This window comes from Citrus clementina, unplaced genomic scaffold (genome assembly GCF_000493195.1).
Source record: "Citrus clementina cultivar Clemenules unplaced genomic scaffold, Citrus_clementina_v1.0 scaffold_5, whole genome shotgun sequence".
Taxonomy (NCBI): Eukaryota; Viridiplantae; Streptophyta; class Magnoliopsida; order Sapindales; family Rutaceae; genus Citrus; species Citrus x clementina.
Window position 1 is genome coordinate 5964503 of NW_006262201.1, and position 23883 is coordinate 5988385.

Consider the following 23883-nt stretch of genomic DNA (forward strand, 5'->3'; position numbering starts at 1 on the left):
AGAGAAAAGTAAATGAGTAACAAAAATAGAGGAGAAAAGAAAACAAGAGAAAAAAAGGATTAGTCTTATTTTTATTAATTAGTTTGACATAAAATTTGTTTTCTTTTTCGTTTTATTTTTTTCCCTCTTCTCCCATCTCCCTTAATTTTTTAAAACCAAACATATTATTAATTTGTAACTAACATATCACTTCACTTGTCACTAGGAGTAGACGTTCAATTCGGTTCGTGAACTTAAATTTTATTTTGGTTTGATTTAACCGTAAGAAACGATTAGGTGAGAATTATATATTAGTCGAGTTTGGACCTGAACCGAACAACAATCCAATTGGGTCACATTTAAATATTCTAATATAAAATAAAATTATAACCCGAACTTAGATCAAATTCGAACCAGACCCAAACTAACTTTTGAACTCATTTGAGTTCAATTCTTAAAATTGAGTGGGTTGTAACCCGAAACGCTCACCCCTACTTGTCACCATCAACCAGTTTTTTTTTTTTTTAAACGAAAGAACTTCTATTAATCACTTGGAAGGAAAAGACTTACATGAGTTGGAATTTCCTCCAACCAAATTATATCGTTCGGATTACTAACGGCATATTTAGCTAATCTATGAGCGGTTGCATTACTGCTTCTCAATACATGATTGATTTTGAAGCTGTTTTTTACACCCATATAATCTTGAATCTCACCAATTAACCAAGATATTTCCTTCAAGCTTTTATCTGACCCTTTTACCAAGCTGACAGCAGTCTTTGAGTCTGATTCTACCATTAGCGACACTAATCTAGCGTCTATTGCCATTTTAATTCCAAAATATATAGCTTCAGCTTCAGCATATTCTACATCCCCATGAAAGTTTGTACTCTGAATTCCTGCCGCCATTATCTCTCCTTTCCAGTTTCTAACTATGGCCCATAGGCCTGCCCTTTCCTTTCCAGCATTTGTGGCTGCATCTACATTCAACTTGAACTAATTTTCTGGCAGAGGTTTCCACCCTGTTACAGTTGATTCACTTCTGCTTCTAGCAGCAGTCTCCTCTTGGAAGCTTATCCTTTGATAAAAATTGCACATGGCCTCTGCTTTTGCTAGGACACTAGAAGGGTCTGATATGCTCTTGTTGAAATGAAACTCGTTCCTTGCATGCCATATCGCCCACATGGATGCTGCCAATAATTCAAACTCAGCCTTTGAAACTGAAGCATAGCATTTTGAAATACATCCAATTGTCTTCATTGTGAACTTGTCGAACTAGATTACCAAAGCCTGCCAGTTTCCATAATTTCCTTGCTTGCTTACACCCAATCAAAGCATGATACACATTCTTTGCTGTATTCAAATACCTTTGACAAATTGGACTCTCCAGTGTAAAGTCTTCCAGCCGTAGGTAGGAGATTAGAAAGAGCTTGCCATACAAAAATTTTTACCTTGGCTGGCAAGTTTAGAGACCAAATGTACTTCCATTCCTTCGTGGGATTACCAGAAGTCCAGAACAGCTAGGCACATCGTGGTATTTTGTTTGCAGAGCTACCTTATAACCACTTCTAACAGAGTACATCCCACTTCTATCAAAGTGCCAAGCATATTTGTCTTCATGTATAGTTCGTGGGAGCTTGATGCTTAATATCGCATTAACATCATCTGCAAAAAAAAAAAAAATTGTCTTATCTTCTCAACAACCCAGCTGTTATCTTCCTTTATCAAGAATTTCACCTTCGTATCCATATGAAGAATAAGAGAAGAAAAAGGCTTGAATGTTTGAGGTCTTGGCAGCCAATTACTGTTGTAAATTGATACTTTGTCTCCATTACCAATCATCCATCTGAGACCTTTTTGAAGAACATCTCTACCCCACAGCACACTCCTCCACACAAAAGATGGGTTGCTGCCCAATTTTGCTTCTAGAAACTCTTCCTTTCTGAAATATCTAGCCTTTAGAACTCTTGCCATTAAGGAATTTGGCTACTGTAAAATTCTCCACCCTTGTTTTGCTAACAATGCCTGATTAAAACAATCAAATTCTCTAAAACCCATCCCTCCACCTTTCTTCGGTTGAACCAATTTTTCCATCCTATCCAATGAATTTTTTTCTCAGAATCTTTTGCTCCCCATCAGAACCTTGTCAATAATTTTTGCAAATCATCACATAGCCCCAATGGCACTTTGAAGATGCTCATTGCATAAGTACGAATGGCTTGAGCTACCGCTTTAATCAACACTTCTTTTACTCTAATAAAAAACAAGCTACTATGCCACCGCTTAATATTCTTCATCACTTTGACCTTTACTTCATTGAAGTAGCATTTTTTGTTCCTCCCTACCATTGATGGTAATCCTAGGTATTTCTCATGCATTGAGACTTCCTTCAAGTTGACTATGGACTTAATATCCGATGCTACTTACTGCTTTGTGTTGGGGCTGAAAAATAATGAAGATTTGTCAAAGTTAAAAATTTGCCCAAAAGCTCTAGCATAACAATCAAAAATCTCTTTCAACACATAACAATCTTGCCTTGTCGCCTTAATAAAAACCAAACTGTCATCTGCAAAAAGAAGATGAGTAATGGATAAATTCTTGCCAAAAAATAATCCTCGTATTTTTTTGTCCTTCTCTGCTCCATGTAATAATGCTGAGAAGACTTCCGCACACATTATGAATAAGTACGGCGAGAGTGGCTAGCCTTGTCTTAGACCCCTCTGAGGTTGAATTATGCCTTTTGGGACTCTGTTGATCAAAACTGAGAAAGATGCAGTGGTAATGCACTTTATTATTAGTTGAACCCATTTAGTAGAAAAGCCTAGTATTTATATTGTCTTCTGCAAAAAAACACCAGTCTACCCTGTCATATGCCTTGCTTATGTCTAGCTTCAACGCCACGAAACCTTCATTGCCTCTTTTCCTGCATCTTATCTTGTGCAAGCATCCATATCCTATGATAATATTGTCTGAAATAAACCTATTTGGTATAAAAGCACTTTGATTTTTTGATATAATCAAATCAAGATAGCCTTTTAACCTATTAGCAATTGTTTTAGCAATTACTCTATAGGATTTGGAGACATGTTTTAATAACTCCATGTTGGACCGATGACCAATGTTTCTGATAAAATGCTGCTGGAAATTCATCTGGCCTGGGTGCTTTGGTGGGGTTCATTTGTAAGAGAACAACTAATACTTCTTCACTTGTCAATGGTTGATCTATCTCCGCTTGCATTTCGTCTGTGATCTTATTATTGACATTCTTCAGAGCTGCATCCATATGCTCAATTTAAGGGGCTATTGAGGAAACTAATTCTATAAAATAACTACAAGCAATACTTTTTATTTCTTCCTCATCTTCTGTTCATATCCCTGCTTCATCAGTAAGGCCTTTGATCTCGTTTTTCCTCTTTTTAGTTGATGCTCGAGCATGGAAAAACTTTGTGTTTTTGTCACCTTCTTTAAGCCGAGCAATTCTTGATCTTTGTCTCCAAAAGATCTCCTCATCCTGTAGAATGTTGTCTATCTGCAATTCCAATTGCCTAATCTCATTTTGTTCTTCATATTGGCCCCTATTTTACTTTACTTCTTAAAGTTTGTGCATGAGTCGTTTTAACATAGCTTCTCTACCCCCGAATTCTTTTTTACTCCAGCTTTTTAATTTAGCTTTGCATTCTTCCATCATTGTTTTAAAACAACTCATTGATTCTGTATTCTCCCATTTTCCAGCATCTGCCCAACATTGCTTTACAAGTTCTTTGCCACTCCACGTATCTTCATACAGGAATCTAGGGGCACCCTTATATTTCTTCTTCTACTATGTGCTTATCTCAGCTTCTAACAAGATAGGACAATGGTCAGAACACCAGTCATTGATGTGTTACACAAGAATCGATCTAGTCTTTCCTCAATCACCTGAAACCTAAATCTTTTATTAGACCATGTGAAAGAATAACCCCTCCACCTCATGTCAATTAATCCACATTCTTTTAACACATCCGTGAAATCCATCATTAGAAACGGATCTTTTGGTAGCCCTCCACTTTTTTTCCTTTTGATCCAAAATTTCATTAAAGTCACCACTACACAACCATGGTAATTTGAATAATGAAGACAGTCGCCGTAGCAAACTCCATGTGTGTACTTTTTGAGCTGTCTCTGAGTGTCCGTATATTCCACTGTATCTCCACCATTTCCCATTCCTTTGTTTAACAATTGCATCAATATGGTGGCTGCTATAGGAGGTAATTTGAAGGTTCATCTCACTATTCCACATCATAGCCAATCCCCCATTCATTCCAGCTCTATTGACAGTAAAGCAACAATTAGAGTTCACTTCCCTTCTAACTTATTCCATTTGATTTTTCAACATCTTTGTTTTACATAAAAAAAATTTTCAACATCTTTGTTTTACATAAAAATAATAATATCCATTTTATTTAATTGGAGAAGTTTACAAAGACCTTGGATCGTTAGGGGCTTCCCCAAACCCCGAACATTCCAGTTGAAGATTTTCATGGTTGTCGGCAGGATTGTTCAACAGCTGCTGTTGATATCTCTGAAAATTCAGTAACCATCTCACTCTCCATCTCATAAACCTCTTCAGTTTCAGGCAAATGAGAAAAGATTTGTGTACCTGCCACTGTATTAGCATAATTTTGACCCTTGTTAATACTCTCGGTCTTACTCCTCTTAACCGTCAAAATTTCTCGTGCTTCTCCTCCTTGTTTCCTTTTTTAACCCTTACAATCGTTGCTTCTAAGGTTGGCAATGGGAAGGGATAGGATGGGATTTACCAATCCCAGTCCCATCCCATATATGCAAATGGGATGAAAAAATGTCTTAGTCCCGTCCCTATATTTTTTTTGGGATAAAAATATGTCTCAATCCCGTTTCAAAAGAGATGGATCCCATCCCAATTGGAAAAATTTTTATTTTTAATCGGTAATGAAACGGGATGGGACGGAATTTGTCAATCTCACTCCCGTCCGCATATGTATTTGGGATGAAAAAATATCTCACTCCCGTCCCTAAATTATTTTATGGGACAAAAATATGTCTCAATCCTGTCCCAAATGGGATGGGAACCTGCGGGATCCCATCCCATCGGGAAAAATTACCATCCCTACTTGCCTCTATCTATTTTATCCCCCATCTGTCTTGGCTGTCCTGCTACCATTTTTCATTTTTTAATCGGGCCTCTTTTTTTACTTCCTAATGGCATATTTTCCTCATAGCTGGTGCTTTCTTGAGTCGGACTAGCTTATTGGGCCTAATTTTTCTGCTTCATGGGCTTGCTTAGTGTAGGATCCATATTTATGTTTTCCCACTTGTGATAAGTTGTGGGATCCATATTTATGTTTTCCCAATCTAGGTGAGCTTTTCTGGCACTTTTTTAACACTTTTGTCTTGCATACCATTTTTGTCTTTCCCGATTTCAAATTTTTCTCGAAACTTTTCTCATTTCCCCCTTTATCAATCGCCATTAATGCCTATCAGACTTTATGCAGATAGCATCAACCTCTGACCACTCCACCTTAGCCGTACCATCTTGTTTCTCCTTTGCTTTTTGAGCCGGGTCATGGGTTTGATCCTGCACCGATTGACTTATCGGATTCGAGTCACTCTCTCCACCATTGTTGCCTTGATCTTGCACCTCATCTGGCGATTTGACCTTTGAGCTCTCACCTCGGCCCCGATAATTATTTTTTGTTTTGTCCACCACGGCTTTTACTTGCATCCATTCTTTATATGGAAATTCACAGTTGCCTTGCTCTAAGGGTTGCATAGCATTATACTCCGCACATTCCCGGAATAAATGACCCACACACCCACATATAATCCAAAACTCCAGCAATTTTTCATAAAAGATGGGAAGCACAGCACTTATGTTTGCCTCTTGGAGCTTTACCCTCACTCCTTTCTTTAATGGCTTTGTGATGTCTAGCATGATTCTGATTCTGAGAAATTTTCCCAAACATTCACTAGTCCCATTTAGATCCACCTCCAATACCTTTCCTACTTTACTTCCAATGATTCTAGCCATTTCATTGTTCATACACATCAATGGAACACTGTGAATTTGTATCCAGAAAGGAGACTGACTAAAATCTTGTTTTGTAATCTCACCCAAACCTGTAACTTCAGTGAGCACAACTAGCGCTTTATTCAAATGGCGTGGCCCAGTTGAGAGGATTCACCGTTTATCAGCTTCTGATGAAAATTTAAAGATGAAAGTGTTATTCCCCATGCTCTCCACTCTCACTTCACGTAGAACTCTCCAAGACTGTTGAACCATATTCTTGAAAGCTTTTCTATTTACCTCCTTTATTGTGAGGACTCTTCCAGCTAAGCAAAAGGAAATCATCTTTTCCCCATTCTTATGCAAATCCCCATCCAGTGTAACCGTGTCTTTAACATCCTCATCAATTGACAAGGATTTACACAACTTAATTAATGCTTGAGCATCCATTTGTGTAACAGCCAGAGGAGTAAATGACCACCCACCAATCTTTTGACTCTCAATAACTACTTGTATTAATATATCTCAACTTCCTCTTATAACTATTATAAAACCCTCAAAGTGAAAGACAGCACTCTTATAGAGTGGACACAGGAACTCTTTGAAGAGTTCAACTCAACTTCCTCACGATTTCTCTAGAGAAACTAGAGACCCATGGGAAGAACTCCCACTCCACCATCAACTAGCTTTCTCAAAAGCTTTTGTGAAAATTGATTAACTGAAAAGTAAAGTTAGACCTTATCTCGTAACTTTTTACATAGTTTCTCTAATTGTACCAAAGAGGTCCTCCATTTACACTGAAATTACTAATCACCCTTAAATTACTATTTTTCTAAATTTATAGCAATATACATATATATAATACAATTTGAAATTTGTAAATATTTAACTTATAATCCAGTTATATATTATTCATTAACAGGTACATCATGCATTAACTTAAAAATCTACTCCATTCTTATTAATATTTGCAGATCTATTATTATTCTTATGTCAAGAAATTAAGATAATCCTTTTTAAAACCCAAACTCAACTTTTGAATACAAATGAGAGCACGAGTACTATTGAACTACAAGTATAGTGGCTTACATTATTAAATTTTGACTATACAATTTAGAATTCGGAAAAGGGGTGGGCAAAATCGGGTTTAAGTCGGGTTCAGGTCAACCCGATCAGATTTCGGGTTGTTCGGGTTGGACAAATATTGATCTGAATACAATCCTAACTTACAACCCAACCCAATCCAACTCGACCCGATCTAATATATGTTCAGATCATGTCAAAATATCAGGTTGAGTTCAGGTCTTGGAGCAGCAGAATGCAGTTCGGGTTGGGTCTTGGAGCAGCAAATGCTTGAGCAAATCCATTTCTCATTATGAACCTACTTTCTTTCGTCACATGAAGAAGCCCAAGCAAAGGAACTACATTGAAAGACAAAGCCCTTCAAAACTACCAGCAGCACGAAGAAGAAAAAGACAGACGGAAAAAGAAAGCTAAACGATTGACTTCTTTATGCCTAAGGCAGAAGATGTTTTACACTCTACTTTCAAAGTCAAATTCTATAAGATAAAGAGAGTCTTCCATTGATCTATCTATAGGCATAGGCTAGTCAATAGCTTGGCCTTAGAGCAGCAAAATGCAAATCAGGTCTTGGAGCAGCAAAATTCAGATCGAGTTGGGGTCTTGGAGCAGCAAAATGAAAATCGGTGGCACTTGGCACTTGGCTGCAAATCGGTGGCCACAGACGCGTAGCAGCAGATCAGGATCGATCGGGTGCGCAGCAGAAATCGCGGACCAACAAACTTGCAACAACACTAAGCAGTAGTGAGCGCATAGGTGGATTCGCAACAGATCGGATGCTTCTTGAAGTGTGGACTCTGTTGGCGACTTGCTGTTGGCCATTGGGTGTGATTGACTGTGGTCCGTGGATGTGTTTTGCGCGCAGCAGCAGCCTTGTGTTTGTGTGTGTGTTGTGTAAATGAATATGTGATTTGTGTTGTGTGACTGTGTGTGGCGTGCGTGTATGTGTTTAGTTTTTTTTTTTCAAGAAACCCCATCGGGTTTTCAGATCGGATCGGGTACAACCCGATCGGGTTTCACCGTTTACACCCGATCGGGTTGCTTTTACAACCCGATCCGATCCTAACCCGAAAAATTTCGGGTTTGGGTCGAATCAGGTCGGGTAATTTGCCCACCCCTAATTAGAAGTATGGAATTTGCACTAGCAAGTCTCTCATATAGATATAGTCACTCAATTTTGGAGTTGAGCTTTAGGACTTATCCGACGCAAATACAACAACTATGCCCTTAGTTGAAAAAATTATATGACCTCAGGGATCTTGTTGGTACTATACTATTGATTGACGAACAAAACCAATCAAAACCATGAAAAAGACTCCGAAACTTCCAAAATTCTTTAACATTTCAACTCCAATCACTCGAGTCATACTAACAATGTCCCTCTCTCTGGGTCTCACGCTCACTCCCTTCACTTCACCACCACCAAAAACCCACCTCAAAATCCCCGTTTTTAGACCCAAAACACCTCTTGCAATTTCATCATCACCACCAAGTTTCAAGAACTTGCAAATCACTAGATGTGTGAATGAAAATTCTCAGCTTTTGCCTGTAACTGAAGCAAAACCAAGATGGGAATATCTTTTATCTACTGCTGCAAGCTTGTATCCTCTCTATGTGACTGTTGGTGGAGTTATTGCTTGCTTGAAACCTTCTGCTTTTGGTTGGTTTGTGCAGAGAGGACCAGCTAGTTATAGCTTGTCACTTGGGTTGATTATGTTGGCAATGGGTCTCACTTTGGAGCTTAAAGACTTGATCAGTTTGTTCATGCAAAGGCCTCTCTCTGTGAGTGCTTTTGCTAATTCCCAGAACGGTTTTATTGCTTGAAATTGCTTTATCGGCTGTTTAATGAAAAGTTACAATTTCTGTTATGTGAGGCATTGTTTTTTCTTGATTTGTGATGTAAAGTTAATTTTTTTTCTGTGTAAATTGACCAACGAAAAGCATGCTCGGCTTCTAGATCATTGAATTTGATTTGGAAAATAATGAATTGGGATATTGGATTGAACATGAGAAAGTGGACCACTTAGACTTACTATGGCCATTATATTGGAAATATGATTGTCATGGAACATTTTTACACCTATTATGTTTTGACCTGTACATTTTCGGTGAATCGGTTATGATGTTACTATATATGAATTCAATTGGCTGTTTGTCATTCATGTTGTAGTCTGAAGTTTTGGCTTCCTTTTTTCCTTTTTTCTTTGGCATACATGTTTGATTTACTGGTTTAAATGTCTTGAGAGATGAAGATTTTCTATTTTGAAGGAATGACTTTGATAATGTAGAAAGCATGTGATAATATTTTATTTATAATACATAAATTGCAAATGAGTACTAGTTCCGAGATCGTGAGTTTCCTGTTTCACAACTTTTGTTAGATACTCTTTGGATGTGCTGCTCAGTATACAATCATGCCAACTTCTGGAGTGATTGTTAGCAAATTTTTGGGCCTTCCACCAGCTCTTTCAGTTGGTTTAATTTTGCTCTCTTGTTGTCCTGGTGGTACTGCATCCAATGTGGTAAGACTTTATTTATCTACATTGTTCCTGTTCTCAATTGATATTTACTCTGAATTCTGCTGGAATCACTTTTGGCCATCTTTGTTCAATTCAAAACAATGGATGTTCAGTTTCTTAATTGATGGAACCATTCTTTCACTGTTTCGACAATTAATTCAACTTGGCTGGTGTCAATGAAGGAAACCTGAGAAAAAAATCAAAATTCTGAGCTGAAGAAGATTTATTTTGGTTGTGGAAGTTAGTAAACTAGGAGATCTTTTGAGGCCCTTTTTTTCACCAACACACGTCCAAATGAAATAGTTGATATTGATCTGCTCAAACAACAATTAGAACTAGTTTTCATTGCTATCCTAATAGTTTGCGGAGTTGATAAATCTATTAAAGTTCCTGAATACATGTCATGATGTCTGTAGAAATACCAATTCATTTTTATTTTAGTGATATAGTGTTACAGGTGACGTTAATTGCTCGAGGGGATGTTCCACTATCTATTGTTATGACAATGTGCACTACACTTGGAGCTGTACTTTTTACTCCACTTTTGACAAAAATTCTGGCAGGAACATATGTTCCAGTGGATGCTGTTAAACTTTCCATCAGCACCCTGCAGGTATATTACAGATATATACTTTACTCAAATATCCATTAACAGAGAATTCAGAATTCAAGGTTTTGGGTAGAATGGTTATTGTTGCTTCTGCTCTAGATTGTTGTTGCTCCAGTTCTGCTAGGTTCATATATGCAGAGCGCATTTCCTGCTGCCGTGAAGGTTGTGACACCTTTCACACCACTGTTTGCTGTTTTAATGTCATCCTTGTTGGCATGCAGGTTCTGATTCTTGTCATTTATTTTATTTTCATGATGATGGTATTGATGGATTTTGTCTTACCATTTTTCCACATTCTTCTCTTTGGTCTTAATCCAGTGTATTCTCTGAAAACTTGGTTCGTCTCAAATCCTCAGTGGTTGGTGCTGCATTGACATCTGATCTCTCTCTAATCTCACGTATTAAATCAATATTGTCTGGAGAACTAGGAGTTATAATACTTTCTGTGCTGCTGTTACATTTTGCTGGCTTTTTCGTGGGGTAAGAGACTTATTGTAGCTCTTCATTTTTATCTTTTCATGATTTAAGTTGGTTATGCTAGAGTTCTATTGAAGTTGATATACTCTTTGTTTCATTTTGAAATTACAAGAAGTTTGATTTTTTTCTTTTATTTATTCTTGGTATCATGACTCCATACTTTGATAATGACCATTTTATTCTCATTCGGAAAGAGTTTCTCTCCGTTTTTGTTTGAAGGAGAGGTTTTGGTAGGAAAAATATTAAAAATTTTAAAGGAAACTACATATCAATACACCGAAACATGAATTAGTTACTGGTTACAGTGCTCAGGAGATGGATCATTTCTTGGATATAATCATGCAGGATTTCAAAACACAGCTTGTCTTTTGAGTAATCCTTATGGAAATATTAGTGGAATCAAGAAAATATTTCTTCATATCCTATATATGTGATTTTGGAATTTTTTCACAAACATAATGCAACCCGTTGGCTACTTTCTATGCTTTCCTAGTCTATAAATTTAGTTCATTGCAATTATAAATATGTACAATCTAATGATCTATGTATCTGCAGGTATCTGTCTGCAGCTATTTGTGGGTTCAAAGAACCACAAAGGCGAGCAATATCAATCGAGGTATAGTTATATTGAACATTTCAGGTGATCTTTAAACATGCTGAGTCTATGGTATATTTGCTTGAAATTATTTTTCAGTCGTTTATTGATTTTTGAACAAATTCTTTAACATTTCTATTAATGTTGTAAAATTTCTCTTTATATGCCGAAAAGAGACAGGTTTTTTAGGTTTTATCATACAAGAACATCCATGCATATTTGTTTCAGTGTGTATTTCTTCATATTGAAGTTCCTTGAATTATATTTGGGTGGAAATGAGAGTCAGATAGTGAAATATAAGGATACTGTGTGCCAGTGGTCTCGATTCGCAATAATGTCATACGTCATAGCAGTAGAAATATATGAAAATATTTAGATGTGGACATCTGTATTTCTTAATACTCAGGACTTAAGATGTCAAGCAATTACTTTTAAGTCCAGATGTTTGAAAAGTACAAATGTCTGCACTTGAGAATGACTATACGAGTAAATAATTGTTCTTTTCGCGTCACTTATTTGCAGGTTGGCATGCAAAATTCTTCCTTAGGTGTGGTTTTAGCAACAGCCCATTTCACATCATCAATGGTTGCGTTACCTCCAGCAATGTCAGCTGTGATTATGAACATCATGGGAAGCACTTTGGGTTTCTTTTGGAGATACATTGATCCTTCTGATTCAAAGACTAGTCCTAAAACTGTTGATAAGTAAGGATGAACCCTTCTTTCTTGTTAACAAGATAATAAGATTTTTCTTTCATTTTATTAAATTTAATCTAAAAGCTACAAGCTGTTTATGTAAGATTGAGTTTATGCCATTTGACTCTTTCTGGTAATGTGTTGGCATTTTAAGGTTTGTTCGCTAAGTCGATCACAGGTTTTGGTCTGTGCTTGTCCCGCTCGCTACCCGTATTCTTTCTCTTTGGTTAGCAAAGCTTATTCAAATTACATGACAATGGCATTTAAGTTCTGACAAGTGGAGATCACTTGTGGGAAAATTAAAAAAAAAAAAAAAAGAGTTATTAAGATGAATTAATCAGATAGTACGATGTGATACTGTCACTCATTATAAAGTGAGCATCATTGACAACAGGGGCGAAGCTAACACCGTCTTTTTGGGTGGGGTAAAATTTTTTTAATTACTATCCATACGCGCTACCAACTATTCATAACATGTTTGAGATAAACGAACAATTCATCCGGATTAGATAGACTTTCTTCAATTATAGGGTCTTCCTTGAAAATTCAAATCAAGCATGCAAATTAAGAAATTTATGTAATTAACTAAAATATTATTTCCAAAAATCTTACCCGGGCTACAGCCCGGTAAGCCACCCTTTAGCTTCGCCCCAGATTGACAATCTTGAGCTCAACCAATAATATTTGATGGTGAATTTAGAAAAAGTGAATTTATGAACAGTATGGATGATATAATCATATGAATGTCTATGAATCTTTCAATCCTTTCATTTTTAGGTAATTTCCTCTTTTAACATATGCTGAAACTTTTCGTTCATGGTAGTTGCAAAGTACTTTTCCACCTTTTTGCACATGCACAATACTCTCTCTTTTTTTTTTTTTAAATAATTGAAGTCGAAATTAATTGGTATATTCTACTAGCTTTAAAATCATATCTAAAAAATAGAAAACTAAAAGAAAAAAAAGTATAAAAAACCCAAGATCTCAACGTACATGCAAAGGCTACTAAGATATCATCTTAAAAAACCCTTTTTACTTCAAAATTTTAGATAAAAATAGTATTTGATATTTTATGAAGACATTTATTTTTAAAATATACTTTTAATTGCTTTTTCAATTTTCATATTTTCAAATATTATTTTTTCTTAAAAGGTGAAAGGGTGAGTATCGGATAAAATTAAATTTATTTTTTATTCATTACTTTTCAATATCTAATTCTGAATAATTACTCGACACATGAAAAATATTATCATTTTTTTAAAATTTGACCATTGTTGCACATTTTTCAAAAAGGAAAAGTTGTGATCTTTTTAATACACTTTGAAATTTGGAAAATCGTATTTTTCATTTTTACAAATTTATTATAAAAAAAAAATTGAGTGTCCTCTCCGACCAATGCCGCAATTTTTGCAGACAAGAATTTCTCGGAAAAATTTTCATGTCAAAAAAAAAAAAAAAACAACTGAAAAAACTGTAAACTAAAAACTGATTTAACTGTTTGCTTTGATTACAAAAAGCAAACAACTGTCCACGTCATACCATACCCCACAAACCCCCACTTTCAACGGCCCAGATTCACCCTTCTCTTTCTCTTCATCATCATCTATTTCTCAGAGAAACATCACTTCACTGTTAACTTCACGAAAGAAAAAATAATAATAATAGTGGTAATAATAAAAACTCTTTCAGATCTCTTCTTTATCAATTTTGTAAAATTTAGAGAAAATGCAAAACAGCAATAATGATGAAGCTTCGGTGACAAAGACGACGGGGAAGCCGCCGCTGCCGAAGCGATCGAAGACGATCTCCGACGACACTCACTTCCCAGGCCCACTTTTTCCCGCCGTTCGCCGAACCGACAAGTCGTTCGATCTCCGCGTGTCCATTGACTCCGATGCTGTGGCGTCGTCTTCTTCTTTGTCGTCGTCGTCGTCGTCGAGCAATGGGTTTAACGAAAGAGACTGGATGTACCCGTCGTTCTTGGGCCCGCATATGGGTCGGAGGCGGATCAAAGTCAAACCCAATAAGCTTGAATTTAAAGGAAATGAGGAGAAGAAGAGGATTCAAGAGTTGGGTTCGAAGAAAGAAGAGAAGGAGGTGGCGAGTTTAGCGGTGACTCAGTCGAACTCAGTGACTCAGACGAGTTCAGTGAGTCAGTTGAGTGGAAAGACTCGTGGGTTAAAGAGCTCCTTGATGACGTATTACATGGTTAGTAGTTTGAGTTGAGCTCAACTGCTGTAAATTTCTTTATATTTTAGCTTAAAATGTTGACAAATTAAACTTAAAAAAATGAATGAAATGTAAAGCTGATATATATATATATTTTTTAATTCTTTTGCAGCTAATAATCAACTGTATATTATGTGTATGTTATGCAATTTACTTGCGGGATAGAGTTGAAAAACTTGAGGTAAGCTTTTGTTCTTTGAATTAATAAGTTTGTTAAGATTGCTTCATGTATATCGCTTTACTGCTCAAAATGTATAAATAAAATCAATTATGATCATATAAAATACTTATCTCTAACATATTTAATTCAAACACAGGTTTGTTTAATTTTCTGTTCATATTTCTCAGTTACAGTCCGGTTTTCTTGCAGGAAGAGAACAGTAGCCTTCGTAGATTTTGTAGCTATAAAAGTATTGCTGGGAATAACGGCATTGACGTTTTGCATACTGACAATAACTCAGATTCCAATTTTGGTAATGCTGACGGTAGAACCGTTGCTTTGTATAGTGTGATAGTCACACTTCTTATGCCATTTGTATTGTATAAATATCTTGATTATCTTCCCCAAATAAAGAATTTCTCCAAAAGAACAAAGAAAAACAAAGAGGAGGTTCCCTTGAAGAAGAGAGTTGCATATAGTGTGGATGTGTGTTTCTCTGTTTATCCTTACGCAAAGCTGCTTGCACTACTCTTTGCGACTATATTTCTCATAATATTTGGTGGCTTGGCATTGTATGCGGTCAGTGACAGCAGCTTTGCTGAAGCTCTTTGGCTTTCATGGACATTTGTAGCTGACTCGGGAAATCATGCTGATAGGGTTGGCACTGGGCCCAGGATTGTTTCTGTCTCTATTAGTTCAGGAGGCATGTTGATATTTGCAATGATGCTGGGACTAGTCTCAGATGCCATCTCGGAGAAGGTAGATTCGCTGAGGAAAGGAAAGAGTGAAGTTATAGAAAAGAATCACATACTGATTCTTGGCTGGAGTGACAAATTGGTAATCTTACGGCTTGATTTGGCCAATCTTGATTGTAGTAACTTTGGATTCCCTAGTGTCTAAAATTTGGAGAAATGTTGTTTTGGTTTTAGGGTTCACTTCTGAAACAGCTAGCAGTTGCAAACAAGAGCATTGGTGGAGGCGTTATTGTTGTACTAGCAGAAAGAGACAAGGAAGAAATGGAGATGGACATAGCAAAACTAGAGTTTAACTTTATGGGGACTTCTGTCATATGCAGGAGCGGCAGTCCTCTTATACTGGCTGACTTAAAGAAGGTAATTTCAGGCATCTTGGAATTTTTGTATTTATTTGTTGAAATTGAGGGGCATTCAGTTTTGTTGTTCCATTTTATTTCTTTTGACCTATTTTATTTATTTGTTTCTCTTTAATAAGATTTCTATGAATGATATTGGGGTTGAATTTTTCTTTTGTTTACAGGTATCAGTATCAAAGGCACGTGCTATCATTGTATTAGCATCTGATGAAAATGCAGATCAGGTCTCACAGAATAGCAATTTTCTTATGCTTCTCAATGACTTCTATTATTTCTTGTGGAAATTCAATTTGACATTCATTTTTTCATTTACCAGAGTGATGCACGTGCTTTAAGGGTTGTGCTCAGTCTCACTGGAGTAAAAGAGGGTTTAAGGGGTCATGTTGTTGTGGAAATGAGTGACCTTGACAATGAACCCCTGGTAAAGCTTGTTGGAGGAGAGCTCATTGAAACAGTTGTCGCACATGATGTGATTGGGCGGTTGATGATCCAATGTGCTCTGCAACCTGGCCTTGCACAGGTTACTAGAATGAGCTCCCTTTACTCTTTCCGATTTATGTATGAATTCAATTATAAGCCCTCTTTCTCCCCTTCCTCCTGCTTGAACTATTTTTATATTTTTCAACTGTAATTTACAGTCCTTAGAATTTTCGGTTTATGCATGGTGATAGTATAGAGGGGAACCTCATTAGGCTCAATTATATGCTTTTCTTCACCATACATTCTGAATGCACTGGTTTTATATGCATGTCTTTATATTTCTCACATCGCCATTCCTGCAAAAATTACCTAATATTCAGAGTGGAGGTACAAAAGAATCTCATCAGTTTTTGCTATGTAGATAATTTTTTATTGTTCTCCTCCATCTGCAATCATAAACGCCTTCATTGTGTGCCACAACACATGATTTCTTACTGCTTCAACTTATGTCCTTATCGGCCTTGCTCTTATCCTAGACTTAGATAGCATAGTTCCTATATCTTGCAGTTACTGATCAGGGAAGTATTTGTTTCATGTTTTGGCCAGATATGGGAAGACATATTGGGATTTGAGAATGCTGAATTTTACATTAAAAGGTGGTCTCAATTGGATGATCTGCGTTTCGAAGAAGTGCTGATTTCATTTCCTGATGCGATTCCCTGTGGAATTAAGGTTGCAGCTGAGGGTGGCAAGATAATTTTAAATCCAGATGATAACTATGTTCTGAAAGAGGGAGATGAAGTCCTTGTTATAGCTGAGGATGACGATACTTATGCGCCTGGTCCCCTTCCAGAGGTGGTCTGTCTTCTAATTCTCTATATAGCAGCAAAGTAAATATATTCAATAGTCATTTCATCCTGAAACCTACAGGAAAAAGTTATTTAGTGTTCCTCTTTAAGATTGACGCTTGCAACCGAAACAGTGGTTTCCCTTGGTGTCTTCATAGCACAATTATCCTGTGTGCTTCATGCAGGTACGCAAGCGGTCTTTCCTAAAAATACCTGACCCTCCAAAATATCCAGAGAAGATATTGTTCTGTGGCTGGCGCCGTGACATCGATGATATGATTATGGTAATTTTCTTATAGCTTTGTCTATTATCTTTAGTTCACCTTCACCTGTTGGTTTAGATTTGTTCACGTTGCAGTTTTGTATATGTGGAAAAGAAGAAACATATTAGGCATAAAATGATGGTGGAAAGAACATGGCTAGTCTAGAATTTTTAAAACTGCAAGTTCCAAATAATCTTTCATAACTGAGTTCCTAGCTGTTACTTGTCTGCATTGCTTCTTTTCACAATTCAGGTACTAGAGGCATTCCTGGCTCCAGGTTCAGAATTGTGGATGCTTAATGAGGTACCTGAAAAAGAAAGAGAGAAGAAACTTACTGATGGTGGTCTTGACATTTCTGGATTGATGAATATAAAACTTGTGCACCGTGAAGGAAATGCTGTTATTAGACGTCATTTAGAAAGTCTACCCTTGGAGACTTTTGATTCTGTAAGTTGCACTGTCTTCTGCGTGGATCATTCTCTGTGTCACACACACGAACATGCACAAATGCATATTTATCTATTTATAGTATTATCTGTGCAATTCCGGTTCAGGATAAACCTCTTAAAGCGTTAGGTCAAGCTTTACAACATGTAATTTGTGATAACATATCCATGATCCAGGTCCACTGTTGATATTTCCTTTTTTGTTTTCAAGGAAATTTTATAATTGTCATCCGGAGACTCAATCACAGAGATGGTGCCACAACTTGTTTAATTAAAATATTATCTATGTACCACTCACCTATTGAAGTTAGCATCGAAATCTTAAAACTTTATGAAATCCCCAGATACTGAATTGGTTGAAAGCTACTCATACAATTTGCTAAACTGTTGATTTTTGGAATTTTCTCTTCTTTCGCTGAATGTATGCAAGTACCTTTAAGATTTTTCTTCTGTTTACTTCTTTCCAACTGATTACTAACTCCATGGACAGATATTAATTCTTGCAGATGAGTCACTGGAAGACTCGATTGTGCATTCTGACTCACGTTCTCTTGCCACCCTTCTCCTGATTCGTGACATACAGGTAACTACTTCTGACCAGGCAGGTGGTAATCAAATTTCATGATTGCTGACTCATTTTTCAGGTGATTTGCCTGGTTGTGTGTTTTAAAATTAGTATAATGTGCTTATTGGTCTCTAATCTTTTATATCAATTTGAGGGCATGATTAGCTTCTTTTCAGGATTATGGATCTGCTGAAATGAATATGACTTTCAAATTTTGGTTCATATGATAATCTTTGTTAAACTACTAATAGGTATCAGATTGCCACAGGTCAATCTATGGTTTATTGCATGAAAAACAACTATGATTTTCGTTTGACTGAATTAGCACTTGTGATATTACCTGAAGAATATTTTAAATTTAGCAAGTTTTGCATCACTTTGGTATTCACTACTGAGGTTGTTTTACCCTGGTAGTATAATATTTATATTTTTTCAGTTCCAACCTCTATGATGTCATTATTCTCCTGTGTGTAGTAACTTAACCAAAAGTTTTTGATGAATTTTCAATATATGTTTAGATTTCTGAGAAATGATAAAAGCCTTTTTTGCCCTCATCGATTACAGTCAAAACGTCTGCCTTACAGAGATACAAAGCCTACTTCCTTACGGTTGTCCGGGTTCTCTCACAGCTCCTGGATTCGTGAAATGCAGCAGGCTTCAGACAAATCTATTATTATCAGTGAAATCTTAGATTCCAGGACTAGGAACCTAGTATCAGTGTCCAGAATCAGCGATTATGTACTATCAAATGAACTTGTGAGTATGGCACTGGCAATGGTGGCTGAAGACAAGCAAATCAATCGCGTTCTTGAGGAACTTTTTGCTGAGGAGGTACACTTTCAAATCCTCTCTGAACCTTAGTACTTGAATAAAGTATGATATTGTTTACACTGTTAATAATGTTATCAAATTCAGAGCTGCAGAATTAGACTTTTGCATGTGTCTGACCAGTGTATTCTTTCCAGGGGAACGAAATGTGCATCAAACCGGCAGAGTTCTACTTATTTGACCAGGAAGAGATTTCATTTTTTGATATAATGATTCGGGGTCGTCAAAGACAGGAAATTGTGATCGGCTACCGGCTTGCTAATACTGAGCGCGCTATAATCAACCCTTCTCAAAAATCAGAACCTAGGAAATGGTCTCTTGATGATGTTTTTGTTGTCATTTCTTCAGGAGACTGAAAATTAGAAGGTACCTGTCAGGTTCATTTAGCTTAGTCGACTGTGTAGTGATTGACACATAACGTAACTCAAGACGATATCCTCTGATCACGACCCGACCAAAATTTCGGCTTCCAGGTTTTCTTCTGATTCCCCCTTTAATCCAAGCATAGGATTATAGGATAGGTTTCTTCCGGAACCATCTTTCACACTATGTTGTACAAATTGTATTATACTATTGCTGCGAAAGAATGAATAGATTTTGGTGAACTGTAGCAGATAGGTTCTTAAGGAAAAAAAATTCCCAATGTATTTCCATGTAGCAATCCCTAGCTGTAATCTTCTTTGTACCTTTATTTGCAGCATGCTTTCCTTGTAGAATTTATTCATAATTTTTAATAAATTATAATTCTATTAAGTTATATTGGTGGTTGGAGATATGTGAAGACCTGCTAGATGAAAAATCCTTTTATTCTTTAATTTTTTTTTCCCTGCTTTAGGGGTTCGATGAAATCAGCCACTTCATTACATCAACAGAGCAAATTTATAACAACAAAGAAACTCCTCAAAACAAAAACAATTTTGTTTTCCCATAGCTACAAAACCTTTCACCCTCTCTTTACAAGTTGTACACAAACACAATCTGGAAAAATAGTTTCAACCACGAAATTACATGAATCTCTCCAGAAACTGGTCACATGAAAATGTCCATCATGTCGCCCACCAAACTCTCCATCATCAGAGTTGCCACTACTTCTCCTGAGCATGCCGCCTTCTCTGAGCTCCGCTTGCCTGATTGCAATTTCAGGCGACCGTCAGCAACACGACACAACCCAATTTGAACCTTAAAAAGAAAACAATAATAATAACATGGCGGAAAAAGAACTCAAACGTGGCGAAAAAAGAACATTACCATAAATTGTTGATTTTGTATGTCTCGCGTTGGCATTGGCATTGGCATTGGCACTGGGGAGCTTCAGAGGGCAAGAGGAAAGTGGAAGCACGGGGAGATTTTGGCAATTGCAAATCTCAATCATGTAGCCATCGGGATCATGGAAGAAAAGTTGATCAACTCGTATGCCACCTTCTTCAACAACAGCAGTCTCGTACTCAATGTTCATCTCCTCCAACTTTCTCATCACCAGTTTCATGTCTGAGCATTGAAATGAAATGTGATTGTCTTTTGGATTGATCTTGCCTCTCTTTTCTGGAGCTTTATCAGATTCTAGCAAATGTATGCCAATTCCATGATTAAATAACCTGAAAAATAAAAAGAAATAAAATAATGTGATTATAGAGGCTCAAAAGAATGTGTCATAATTAATGTTAATTAGCACATTAATTATTAGTACATTAAATTTGACCCCAGAAAAGTGATTCCAAACTATTTATAAAATACTTTTCCTTTTCTGAAAATACTATAAAAAATTTAAAATCCTTGAAAAATGATACAACAATAAAGAATGAGAAAAGGAATGAGACTATGTGTTGCTGTTGTTCTTTTTTCTTTTTTCAATTTCACATTTTTCACCAAATACTTTGAAAAATTCAGAGAAGCATCAAGCATTTTCTGGTGATGCAACTTTTTTTTTTCTTATCTAATTGTCTACACTATCATTAAATACTACATAGAAGTATGAAGCATGCATTCCTGAACAGGTTTATGGGTTTGACTACTATTTATACAATAAGTTATCAAAATACAATTTTAAATTTAGTGTTTTTAGGTTATAAATTTAACAGCCCATAGTTTTTGAAACTCTTTAGTTTTATCACAATTATTTTAATAAGTATCATAGTCTATTTTAAAGGTTTGAGGTAAAAATTACATAGATAATCTCTAGAACAATGAAGCCACAAAAAATTTTTATTAAAATTTAGAAAATCATCATAATTAAACTTCCAACAATTTTTATCTGTCAAAAAATCTCTCAAGTCCAGTAAAATTTATCAAAGACTTTCATATAGAAATCATCATTTATTTAATCTTAAAAAAAACAACAAAAACAAAACAAGGCCAGGCCTCATTAATGGCATGCCTTTTAATTAACCCACCCTTGACGATTTTTAGCTCAAACATCATATACATTGATGTTGTTTCAGGAATAATTCTTTAGGATCCCAAGACCGGTGTTCATGGAAATTCGAAGAAGATGAAAGAAAAGAATAAGAAAATGAAATTAAAAGAAAAGGACTGAGAAAGAAAGAGAGAATGAGAGAAATGGACATACCAAGCTCCTTCAAAGTTGAAAGAAGGTCTTTTGATAATAACAAATCCCAAGACTTGTTCATAAAACATCACAGATCTTTTCACTGACTTGCACACAAATGACACATGGTTTAATGACAATATTGGCATTGTATTTGAATAAGAAACTGTTGATGACAATCTCTCCATGGCCTCCATCCCTCCAATATTTCCCATCTCTCTCTCTCTCTTTCTCTAAGATCTCAGGTTGCACTACTCTCTTTTTTTTCTCTCTCAATATCTTTTTCTCCCTCTCTATCTAGAATCCTCTTGCTCTATGTTTTGAGATAGGTCATGAAAACCACATTGGTATATATATTTATATAGGCAAGAAGTTGAAAATTGAGAGTATGAGGGTAGATATGTTATTATAGTGGTTGGTTGAAGCAATGATATAGGATATGATTAGTGTCAACATATGGTATCATAGATTTGGATTAGTGTTGGGCTTATTTCTGTTCAACTTTTCATAACCTTCTGTCATACGCGTGTGTGCAGTAATATACGGTTAAGATTTAATTAGTTTTATATTCTTATTCAATAATTATTAATTGTATATTTAAAACGTTAGTAAAAAGATCAGTTCAGTACTGAATGTATATCTCAAAACCGAAATCTCAAGTTTAAATCCCTTCATGTAAACTCTACTTTAGTTACTCTTATGTTAATACAGACCACATTTCATGTCGAGGAATATATCGTGTTAACTTAGTCATTACAAATTACATTATTTTATATTTTGACCCCTGCAACTTTAACCATTTGATTTTTGTTCCTAAATTTATACGTTTGTTCAAATATATGTCATTAAAAACTTAGCTAAATTTAATTTTGAAGCGATTTGGTAAAACTACAAATTCTTGTGTAAATAACGTGACTCTAATTTTAAAAGAGTAGACATCCAAGCCCTGAAATATTTTTATCAACTAATAAAAACACATCTGACCATTAATTAAATAGTCAAAAGAATGTGATGATCACTGTCTTATTATAATAATACGGAAATGATTCCAAGCGACTCACTGAACTAGCAGCAAGAATTTAATAATAATGTTCTTTAGATTATTCTGATGATGATGGTGGGCAAAATTATGATTACTATATACAATTTATTATTTGTAATTCGTAATCTACTATTGAATAATAATAATAATAATAATAAAACTAAATAAATAAATAGATGGCATGTATTCTTATGATTTCATCAAATTTATAGAAAGATGATAATTATATAAAATACGAAATTTATATCCTAACTAATATATATGACAAATATACCACTCTCATTTAAATCATTCTTTAATAGTAAAATATTAAAAATAATAAATTAACGTATGATAATAAATTGGTATTTACAAAAATAGAGAGTTAAAACCTTCTACATGATTTTATTTTTTTGTGGTTAATGAAGAGATTGTAATCATATAGCAAGCAAGGAAGATAACCATAAGCTAAACTGTGTGTGGTTACAATAATGGGTCAGATTTGTGGAATCACATGTATCAACTAAACTAATTAAATTATTCATCATAAATTGAGAAGTATCTTTTGGAAATAGTTCAGTTCTTGCCTTTTCACCAACCAGATTAAATATAAATTAATGATATTTAATCTCATTTTCAAAGCAACTTTTCCAACGTGTATATCGCTCATATACTTTCCCGCAAATTGATCAAAAAATATATTGATTCATTAATCAACCTTTTCTTTTTGTCGCTTCATAATAATTTCAAGAGCAAATAAATTGACTTATCAAAAAAAGTAAATTAATAACAAGTTATTAAGCCTTACAATTTAATAGTGTAATGGTCAGAAAAATTATTAAGTCATATAATTTAATACTGTAATGACATTACACTATTAAACTATATGACTTAATAGTTTTATCATACTTTAATAAAAATCTATGATTCTGTACTGGATTAGTATGTATATATATATATATATATATATATATATATTGCGCATCCACATGAATATCATGATAAAATTTACTCATGTTCATTTGTTGTGGTCGGTTACTCAATTTTCGTGGTATTGTGGAAATATTTTCAAAATTTAAGACATTTTTTTTAAAACATAAGACAACTTACTTAATTATAAACAAATTAATATTTTTATTTTCTTAGAAATGTACATGATTTTCTTTCCAAAGGTTTATTTGTAATTAATACTTAATGAGTACGCTAGTGATAGATTAATTTGTTAAATTAAAAAAAAAAAAGTGCGCTTGATAAATTTTATATTTTATACCTGGGTCTCAACTACAATACTATAAGGATTTCGTATTCTAAATTAACAAAACTAATAAAATTTAATTATTTAACGGGACTCAAATGGCGGGATATGGTACCCATCACATTGTATTGTACTGTTACATTTTAGGTAATAATAAAAGCCAAAGACATGAAAGAGATGCTTCAGATAATGGTAGGCTCTTGGATTTGGAA

General features: G+C 35.3%; 4 protein-coding genes across 7 annotated transcripts; 2 read left to right on the forward strand and 2 right to left on the reverse strand.

Annotated features, from left to right (window-relative positions):
* Positions 1 to 975: 975 nt before the first annotated feature.
* LOC112097822 lies at positions 976 to 1953 on the reverse strand. The gene is made up of 3 exons (XM_024183403.1): positions 1815 to 1953; positions 1462 to 1644; positions 976 to 1199 (listed from the first exon to the last, which is right to left on the reverse strand). The coding sequence occupies exons 1-3, from the start codon at positions 1951 to 1953 to the stop codon at positions 976 to 978; spliced, it is 546 nt and encodes a 181-aa protein (XP_024039171.1).
* Positions 1954 to 8376: 6423 nt separating this feature from the next.
* Positions 8377 to 12028, forward strand: LOC18042259 (probable sodium/metabolite cotransporter BASS1, chloroplastic). The gene is made up of 7 exons (XM_006431611.2): positions 8377 to 8866; positions 9466 to 9606; positions 10061 to 10216; positions 10313 to 10434; positions 10532 to 10693; positions 11246 to 11306; positions 11808 to 12028. Exons 1-7 carry the CDS (start codon positions 8390 to 8392, stop codon positions 11991 to 11993), a joined length of 1305 nt encoding a protein of 434 aa, XP_006431674.1. The 5' UTR covers positions 8377 to 8389; the 3' UTR covers positions 11994 to 12028.
* Positions 12029 to 13653: 1625 nt separating this feature from the next.
* LOC18042260 (ion channel DMI1) lies at positions 13654 to 19553 on the forward strand. 4 transcript variants are annotated; one of them, XM_006431612.2, is made up of 12 exons: positions 13654 to 14188; positions 14322 to 14390; positions 14580 to 15206; positions 15299 to 15481; positions 15645 to 15704; positions 15797 to 16000; positions 16507 to 16758; positions 16934 to 17032; positions 17264 to 17458; positions 17948 to 18040; positions 18587 to 18853; positions 18988 to 19553. In XM_006431612.2, exons 1-12 carry the CDS (start codon positions 13706 to 13708, stop codon positions 19204 to 19206), a joined length of 2751 nt encoding a protein of 916 aa, XP_006431675.1. In that variant the 5' UTR covers positions 13654 to 13705; the 3' UTR covers positions 19207 to 19553. The 4 variants fall into 4 exon arrangements, with proteins under 4 accessions (XP_006431675.1, XP_024040566.1, XP_024040568.1 ...); XM_024184798.1 differs by having other exon boundaries at positions 16507 to 16755; XM_024184799.1 differs by having other exon boundaries at positions 14097 to 14188; positions 14558 to 15206.
* Positions 19554 to 19750: 197 nt separating this feature from the next.
* LOC18042309 (metallothiol transferase FosB) lies at positions 19751 to 21697 on the reverse strand. The gene is made up of 3 exons (XM_006431613.2): positions 21417 to 21697; positions 20099 to 20445; positions 19751 to 19977 (listed from the first exon to the last, which is right to left on the reverse strand). The coding sequence occupies exons 1-3, from the start codon at positions 21608 to 21610 to the stop codon at positions 19880 to 19882; spliced, it is 639 nt and encodes a 212-aa protein (XP_006431676.2). The 5' UTR covers positions 21611 to 21697; the 3' UTR covers positions 19751 to 19879.
* Between the last annotated feature and the right edge of the window lie 2186 nt (positions 21698 to 23883).